We start from the raw sequence: 9,889 nt of genomic DNA on the forward strand, positions 1-9,889 counted from the left end.
TGGATCATGGACCTAGGACTAAAACCAAGGACTATGAAATTCATTACAGAAAAGCTAGGAACAACACTAGAAGTCCTAATCCACAACATAAACAAATTCTTTGTACTCTTGACCAGGACCTCCATAAGCGTCATTTCCAATCACTGCGAATGCTTAAGTAGACCCTTTTCTAGTCTTTCCACAGCTGTGTGACAAACACATGAACATTCAATGCTTGTGCATTTTACAGCCTCAAAACCTACTGCCCTGTCACTTGTTTCCTGCTTGATTTCAATGAGTTCAAGTCTTGGGGGTCCAGCTTTCATCCGGATTAACTTCCTAGACCATTTGGCATATTTGTAATGACATGTCACCTTCCCTGGCTCCTTCAGTGCCTTGTTCCTTTATGCACCATTTTAATTTTGCCACGGACTTCTTTGTTCTTCCGTCATCCTCCAAATCATGACGGGTGTTTCAGATGTCACGGCAATTAACTGTGGTCCTTTTCCAAGTGATGCCAAGGCACTTGAGTCTTTCAAAACTGTAGTATCCAGGACACTCAGGAATTACACATGGAATTCAGAGGCTAACCTTCTTAGCTGTTTATATCCACCATTGTCACCAGTATTTATTAGAATAGGATTTCTGATGGGGAAGAGAGAGACGGCACTCTGTCTAGTCCTGACATAACCTGAGGGGCCCATTCTCACATTTTTCTTTAGGTCAGTTTTATTGGACAGGAGATGATAGCAGTAGTCACTGGTTTGGATTATGAATCCACCAGAAGATAAATAGACCTCCTGCTTAATATTGTGTGTGAATGCAGCTTTCTGAGCTGCTGGTGGAATGTTGTATCACCTTTTATGCCAAGTTGTTCCCAGGAGTTGCATACTTTGATTCTCTTGATGCTACAGCTCACTTGTATTCACAGTTCATCTTGCCCGTGCTCTTGTGTGTCTGCCGAGTCACAAGAATTGCTGTCAAGTGCAGATTGATTCAGAGTGGACCGTCCTGCCTGTTTTCAGACCCAGACCTTCATAAGAGAGAACATTACTCACTTTTCTCAAGAAACTAATGTTCTGAATTCAAACACATTTCTATTGTTTGCTGGTTTTTTTGTATTGTTTGTGTATTGTTTTCTTGTGCTCAGATGTTCACACTATCGCCAGGTGATTTCAGTGTCTAGGAAATCAGACAAGATGTAATCTGTGAAGAAGTGAATTTAATAAGGTCAAGGAACAGGTTTGAAGTCTGATTCCCTAACTAGAAAATAGAATTTTGTCTTTTCCGTATACTTTTTAAGTTTCTCAGGGTCATGTTTTGTTCTTTTTCATATTCTGTTACATGATAGCTTCGTGATCCAGATTATGTTGTGTGTGTTTTAGGATCCATTATTCCCTGAGGACGTGGTCATCCTCTTCAGCCAGGAAGAGTGGCCTTTCTTGAACGTGGCTCAGAAGAAACTCTACACGGATGTGATGATGGAAACACTGGAAAATCTGGAATTAATAGGTAAAAATGGCATTTTATACGTTTTTAAATCCTCCTTACGCACATAAAGTTGTCTCTGTGAATGTACAATTCTTTTGACTGTGCCCCCAAAAATTGGAATTCTGTGTTCGGTCACACATGCATCCACACTTTTACCAATTACATGTGGAAAGTTGCTCATTTATGTAAAATTCTATGTCTAGCAGTGTATTTTCTTTCTGTAGCATGAAATTGATTGTCTTCAGTAACCTTTGTAAGTATATGCACCAAGCTGAGAGGTCTGAGGTTGCGGAAGAGTTTTTGGGTTCGTGGGACTAACGATCCTTTTTCAGGGCAGTGTGTGCGGACATTGTTAATGTCCTGAGCGTCTTTCTCGTACAGAGATACTTGCATTAACGTGCACGAAGTCAAAAAAGCCTTTTTTGTGGGTGTTGAAGAAAATCAGTGGTGGTTCTGTCATGGAGGGACTCTGATGTCGTGTGTGTCCTATGTGATGTCGTGTGTGTATAATTGTGAGATGTCATATCTGTACCGTGTGAGCCATCTTTCTATTGGTCAATAGGAAACCCAAAGAGGTCATCATTCTTTCCATCTGTCCCAGAACAGTTGTCCTAGGCAATAGTTTCTTACCCATTGTTGACGTGCTGAATCTGAAATCTGTATTACTGTTTGTTCACAAACGTCTGACTTCCTTTCCTTTGAGTTTTACATCGCCAATCTTGATTTTGCACAGGGGTTCAAAAGATCGGCGATCGAGGAGCTTTATCCCGTGAGTCTAGCCTGATGAAATTCTTAAGGACAGCCCATGACCGGCCTTCCCCAGGACAACAGACGTCAACGTTGCGTGCCCAAGAAGATTTCAAAAGAAACCAAGATGACGATTTGACGTGAGTTTCAGGCAGTTGGAAAAAAAGAAAGACAAAACATTTTTGGAAACAGTAACTTTGGAGACCGTGAGCAGAAAGTCTCAGGATTTATAAAAATAACCACAGGAGCGGTAGTTTTGCGAGATTGTGAAATTGGAGAGTCCTAAAGGGAAACAAATCCACGTTCGTTGTATTTTATTCTTAAAAAAAACAATAAAAGAGAAAACACTCACTGACAAGTGACTGTTATCTTTATTTACCAGACCTCAAAGAGTAGAGAAGCTGGCTGAAAGAATTGCAGATCATCCCCCAGGGAAACCTTTATCAGAAATCAAAAATCTTTTCTGTTTGCTTAGAAATTATAAGGCTGTTCAGGACTCACCTTGCTGGGACCATCAAGCCCAAATGTAGGAAAGTTTGTGACAAATATAGGAAAGATTTCTCTGCCTTCTCATCACTTTGGAAACATAGATGAATGTACAGAAAGTTCAGAAACTTATATTAATCCTTTTCCTCGAGTTTTTCTTAGAACATTTAAATGTGTAGATGAGTTTTATAACTGCACGGAAAATGAGAAAGTTATATTAATCCTTTTCCTCCAGTCTTTCTTAGATCATTTAAATTTTTAGATGAGCTTTATGACTGTATGGAAAATGAGAAAGTTATATTAATCCTTTTCCTCTAGTCTTTCTTAGACCATTTAAATTTTTAGATGAGCTTTATGACTGTATGGAAAAGGAGAAAGTTATATTAATCCTTTTCCTCTAGTCTTTCTTAGAACATTTCCATTTTTAGATAAGCTTTATGACTGTATGGGAAATGAGAAAGTTATATTAGTCCTTTTCCTCGAGTTTTTCTTAGAACATTTAAATTTTTAGATGTGCTTTATGACTGTACGGAAAATGAGATAGCTATATGAATCCTTTTCCTCTAGTCTTTCTTAGAACATTTAAATGTGTAGATGAGCTTTATGACTGTACGGAAAATGAGAAAGTTATATGAATCCTTTTCCTCGAGTCTTTCTTAGAACATTTAAATTTTTAGATGAGCTTTACGAATGTACGTAAAATGGGCAACTCCTTCCGGGTTTCTCCATAAGTAGTACATCAAGACGTCACAGTAAATGGAAGAATTCAGAGAGGTGATAGACTTTATCAATGTCATAAATGTGTAAAACTTCTTTTTTCTTTCTTCCTTATCAGGATACATGTAAGAACCCAGATCGCCGAGAATCGCACTGAAAGTCGAGAATCTGTGAAGGCATTTTCACAATCAAATCAGCTCCCTGCACACGGAAGAATTCACGCAAGAGACAGACCTTACACATGCAAGGAATGTGGGAAAACATTCGCCAAATCCAACCACCTGGCTCAACATAGGAGAATTCACACGGTCGAGAAACCTTATGAATGTCAGCAATGTGGGAAAACTTTTTCATACTCAGGGAGCCTCAGTTCACACAGGAGACTTCACACAGGAGAGAGCTCTTATGTATGTCAGCAGTGCGGACAAACCGACACCCCGTCGCCGAACCCCGGTCCACGTGCAGTGGTTCATACGGTCGAGAAACCTTACGAATGTCAGCAATGTGGGAAAACGTATTTGCACCCACAGAGCCTCATGAAACATCGCAGAATTCACACAGGAGAGCGACTGTATGAATGTCAGAAATGTGGGAAAAGCTTTTCCCACTCCAAAGTGCTTGCTTCCTACAGAGAAATTCACACAGGACAGAGACCTTATGTGTGTAAGGAATGTGGGAAGACATTTTCCCAATCAAGTCACCTCACTGAACATGTTAGGATTCACACGGGAGAGAGACCTTATCAGTGTCAGGAATGTGGGAAAACTTTCCGCCTCTTAGCTTATCTCACGGAGCATCGTAGAACCCACACAGGAGAGAGACCTTATGAATGTCGGGAGTGTGGGAAAACCTTTTCGCACTCAGGTAACCTCACGCAACACCTGAGAATTCACACGGGAGAGAGACCTTTTGAATGTCAGGAGTGCGGGAAAGCATTTTCTCAGCTGGCTTATCTGACTGTCCACGCAAGAACTCACACAAGAGAGAGACGTTATGCGTGTCAAGAATGCGGACAGACCTTTGACCGTTCACGTCGCCTCACTGAACATAGAAAAATCCACACAGGAGGGAAGCCTTATCAGTGTCCGGCATGTGGAAAAGCCTTTTCCCATTCTGGGAGTCTCAGTAAACATGCCAGAAGCCACACGGGAGAGCGACCTCATAGCTGTAAGGAATGTGGGAAAACATTCGCCCATCTCAATCACCTGACTCGACATACGAGAGTTCACACCGGAGAGAGACCTTTCCAGTGTCAGGCGTGTGGCAAAACCTTTTCGTACGCAGGCAGCCTCAGAAAACATCTTAGAATTCACACAGGAGAGAGACCGTATGAGTGTCGGGAATGTGGGAGGACTTTTTCTCATCTTTCTTCTCTCACTGTACATGCACGAATTCACACGGGAGAGAAACCTTATGAATGTAAGGAATGTGGGAGAACCTTTTCCTACGCAGGGAGCCTAAAGAAACATAGTAGAACTCACACAGGAAAAAGACTGTACGCATGTCAGGAATGTGAGAAAACGTTTCCTCATCCTTCTTCTCTTACTGTACATTTAAGAATTCACACAGGAGAGAAACCTCATGAATGCAAGGAATGTGGAAAAGCTTTCTCACACTCAAGTCAGCTCCATAGACATAGAAGAATGCACGCACTGAGGCCTGGGTAAGGTGATACCAGTATGCACTAAGTTTGCTGAAATATCTTCAACATTAATATTAAATGTTAACTGGCCTCATTCAGGGCCCCTGGCGACGTATGAATGAGTGATTACAAAACCAGTGTGTGTTGTAAACTTTCAGTGACTTCCAAAGATGTAAAAAGGAATTCACTACAATAAAAAATATTTTTAAAAGAAATAAATGAAACCTAATGACCTACATTGAACAGTGCTGTGTTCTATCATCTTTGGGCAATCTTGTAGAAAGGGACATTGGTCCTTTTACTTGAAGGAAGACTTGACTGTATCGAAGCCTCCTCAAGACTCTATTTATATCCCAAGTCCCTAAGATGTCCTGGAAGTGGTTTCTCATGGGCACGACCTCCGTGTTTAGTACTGCAGTTAGTCCGGCCAAGGGTTGCATAATGGTGACTGCCAGCATGTATCCACAATAAAGGAATTAGAAGTGAGACTTCACAGTTGGGAAAAAAAATTAGCTTGATGCTATAGACCAACTTGTATTGATGGCCAGTCTGTTGTACAAATGATTCTTCTCTTGTGTTTCCCAAGTTGTACTTTATAGGAAGGAGATTCCCCCAGCCTGTTTGCTGAGATCCTTTTGAATACTCAGGAAGTAAAGCCAAACTTAATATCAAGTGGATTCCAAATGAAAGCGGTCCAATATGACAGTGCCAGTGTCCTGTAGACTTTCCAAGGCCACACTTACTAGTTGAAGTGGATTTATTTCATCTTTTTTTTTTTCCCCTCAAATATCAGTTCTTGAATTTGAGTCTGAGGATCTGTTTTCTGTGATCCCAATTCTTTCTCCCATCTCTCACTCAGATGCATAGCCAGTGATAAAAAAGACCATGGTTTGAATCTTGTTCTAATCAGTACAGCAATTACCTGACAGTTTGCTGTACTGTGATATCTTTTGAATTGCTGTGATACTGAAAGTTATACCACTGGAATATCAAATGCCCTAAGGATTACACATGGTGCAGGGAACACTGGGGGTCTCCTGGCAGGAAGCTGCACTGCAATTCCAGAGGGTTCACAGTTCGAATCCACCAGATGCTCTGCTGGAGAAGGAGGTGCAATCTCCTCCTGTACCAGTCAGTTTCGATTTGACGGTTACACACACACACACACACACACACACAAAATAATAAAAATTTAACGCATGGTGGACAGGTGTTGGTAGAGCTTCCAGATAAACATAGACAAAGATGTACGATTTCCTATCCACTTATACAACATTAGAACATTTAAAACTCCTATGAATACTAGAAGAGCTTGGTTATATATCGTCAAAAGTTAATTGTATCAGACAGTGCTGGTTTTTATCTGTAATAGATAGTAAGGGCCACCTCGAGGCGACTATATCTGACTTTTACCAACTTCACAAAGGGGAATTTTCCTGGCAATGTAATCACATACCACATAAGCAATTCACAGGGGTCCAGGCATATCTCCCAAGCAACCAAGACATTTCCCATACATGGCAACCGAGGGTTAGACCTCATATATGGAAACACAGAAAAGGAGCAGGTATGAGCAGACACTCTTGATTGGAACGTGGGAAGCGTGAATGTTGGAAAACTGGATATTGGTAAGAAGAAAAAATAGAACACAAAAATCGACATACTAGGTATCTGCAAAATGAGATGGCTTGGCAAGGGACATTGTGAATCAGATGATCATATGCTGGAGATGAAAAGGTGAGGAAAAATGGGCTTGCTTACATCATTAAAAAAGTAATTTCTAGATCGATCTTGAAAGTAATGGTGTGAGTCACAGGACAATATCCATACAAATACAAGGAAATGCAGTGAATACCACTATTATTCAAATATATGCATTTACAAGTCGAGCCACAGAAGAGAAAATAGAAGATTTCTACCAACTTTTGCTGTCAGAAATGCATCAAACATGCATTCAAGATGCATTAATTATAATGGGTGACTGGAATGCAAAACTGGGGAGGAGGCAAGTAGGATCAGTAGTCAGAAAACATGGACTTGGTGAGAGAAATGAAGCTGGAGATAGAGTAATAGAGTTGTGTACATACCAGGATTTATTCATTGCAAATACTTCTTATAAGAAACACAGGCTGTAAACTTGAAGTACACCTGACAGTATGTATAGGAATCAAATGAATTTTATCTGTGGAAAGAATTGCTGGAGAAGCTCTATGTCGGCTGTGAAAACTAGGACAGGTGCTGAATGTGGAACAGACCACCAACTACTCATATGCAAGTTCAGGCTCAAGGTGAAGAAATTTTCATCAATTCCACGAGAACCAACATCTGATCTTGAGTCTGTCCCACTCAAATTTCAAAACCATCTCAGGAACAATTTTGAGACCTTGAAAACGAATGAGCAAAGACCAGATGAGCTGTGGGAAGATATCGTGAATATCATTCATGAAGAATGCAAAAGGTAGAGGAGGAAGGAAAGACCAAGGTGAATGTCAGAAGCTACTTTGAATATTGCCCTTGAGCACCGAGAAGCCAAACCAAGGGGGAAGAAATCTAGAAATTGTGCAACTGAACAGATTTCAAAGGGCAGCACAGGAAGACAAAGCTAAATATTGTCATCAAATATGCAAACAGTTGGAGTCCGAAAACTAAAAGGGCCACAGTCGCTCGACATTTTTTAAGCCGAAGGAATTGAACAAATTCAAGCCTCGAGTTGCAATACTTGAGGCTGCTTTGGGCAGAATATTAAATGATCCAGGATGCATGAAAAGAAGATGGAAGGAGTATGCAGAGTTACTCTACCAAAAGGATTTGGCTGACACGGAAGAATTTCATGAAACAAATTATGTGTAAGAACGTGTGGTGATCAAGGAAGAGTTTCAAACTGTTCTGAAAGAATTGGAGAAAAAACAAGACCCTGCAACCAATGGCATACAATTGACATATATCCTCAAACAGACCCTACCCTGGATGTGCTCACCAAGTTGTGCCAAGAAACCTGGAGGTCACCCACCTGGCCAACTGACTGGAAGAGATCTGTATTTGCTCCCATTCCTAAGAATGGTAGTGCAAAAGAGTGGAAATTATTGCCCAATATGAGTAATATCACATGTAAGCAAGATTCAGCTGGAAATGTTCCCTAAATGACTGGAACGGTACCTTTCCAGAGAACTGCCAGATGTGCAGGCTGAGTTGCAAAAAGGCTGTGATACTAGAGATAGTATAGCTAATGTTAGATGGATCTTGGCTGAAAGCAGAGAGTACGACAGGAATGTTTACCTGTGTTTTCTTGACTATGCAAAGGTGTTTGTGTGGGTCCCAATATACTGTGACTCACTCTGAGAAGAATGGGAATCCCAGAGTATTTGATTGTGCTTGTGTAAAACCTGTACTGGGACCAGGAGGGAGTTGTCAGAACAGAGCAAGGAGACAGTACATGGTTCAAAACTGGGAAGGGAGTATACCAGCAATGTATTCTGTCTCCATATCTTTCAATCTATATGCAGAACAGGTCATCTGGGAGGCTGGGCTCAGTGAGGCGGAATGTGGCATCAGAATTGGAGAAAGAGTCATCAACAGCTATTATTATACAGATGACATACACCTGCTTGCTAAAATTGAGGAGGACCTGAAGCAGTTGCTACAGAAGGTCTGGGACTGCAGCCTTCATTATGGATTGATGCTCAACATCAAGAAAACAAATATTCTCACCACTGGGTCAACTGACAGCAGTAAGATAGATGGTGAAGAGATTGTTAACAGCTTTGGTTTGCTTGGCTCCACAATCAAAACTCTTGGTAACAGCAGCCAGGAAATTAAGAGACAAATTGCACTGGAAAAGTCTGCGGTCAGAGACCTTTCCAGTGTAGTGAAGATCAGTGACATCAATCTGGAGACTAATGTGGCCTGACCCAGGCCAGAGTCTTGGCAGTTTTTTACTATGCGTCCGAAACCTGGACAGTGACTAGGGATCACCGAAGGAGAATTGATGCCTCTGAGTTTAGGTGCTGGCGAAGAGAATATAGCACGGACTGCCAGGAGAACAAATAAGTTCGTCATGGTGAGGCTGAAACCAGACTGATCCTTGGGGACGAGCTTTCTGAGGTCTCGTCTGACATACTTTGGGCATGTTGCAAGGAGGGACCAGTCCTTGGAGAGGGACATCATGCTTGGGAGGGTGGAGGGACGGTGCAAGAGAGGAAGACTCTCAATTAGATGGATTGATTCAGTGACTGGGGTAATGAGGGTAGATGTGTCAGAGACAATAAGGTGTAGAGAAATATTTATGTAAGATTCTGTGTCTGCTAGTCCAGTTTGGTTTTGTAACCTTAAATGGATTCCGTTCAGTCACTCCGGTAAGTGTATTCATCAGCTTCTGAGGTCATAAACCAGGGAAACATCTGTGGGGCAATGGGATTAACACTCATGTAGGTCCACTTTGTTGGGAAATCATTAATTTGCTGAAGATCTTTCCCATAGTGAGATACTTGCATTTACATGCACAAAGTAGAAAAAAGTGTTTTTTCCTCTTAAGAAGAGAACCAATCAGGTTAGGTTCTTTCAGGCTTAGCAGTCCTGTCATGGAGGTTGTGGGATGTTATATGTGTCGTTATGGTATATGTGTCCTGTGTGATGTGTGCATCCTGTGTGACCTAGTGTGAGCCCTGGGAAATAAGTGGGTCAAGGCACTGGGCTAAGGGCAGGGACTGTTGTTGTCTAATGCCATCGAGTCGTAGACGACTCATAGCGACCCTATGAACGAACAGCCTGAGCACTGTTCATACATAGAGTTTCTGGAGGCAAGCCCTTTTGGAAGTGGATGCCGCTCCT

The 9,889-nt window shown here is 41.5% G+C and overlaps 1 protein-coding gene across 1 annotated transcript in view; it reads left to right on the forward strand.

Moving 5' to 3' along the window:
* The window catches only part of LOC102847724 (zinc finger protein 135-like), a 27,496-nt gene that overhangs the window by 11,138 nt on the left and 6,469 nt on the right, over nucleotides 1–9,889 (forward strand). The window contains exons 2-3 of the mRNA XM_006902847.1: nucleotides 1,365–1,491; nucleotides 4,201–4,839. Of these exons, the coding sequence (XP_006902909.1) occupies nucleotides 1,365–1,491; nucleotides 4,201–4,839 (766 nt within the window). The remainder of the gene's footprint in view (nucleotides 1–1,364; nucleotides 1,492–4,200; nucleotides 4,840–9,889) is intronic.

This window comes from Elephantulus edwardii, unplaced genomic scaffold (genome assembly GCF_000299155.1).
Source record: "Elephantulus edwardii isolate Elephantulus edwardi_28Jun2011 unplaced genomic scaffold, EleEdw1.0 scaffold00462, whole genome shotgun sequence".
Classification (NCBI taxonomy): Eukaryota; Metazoa; Chordata; class Mammalia; order Macroscelidea; family Macroscelididae; genus Elephantulus; species Elephantulus edwardii.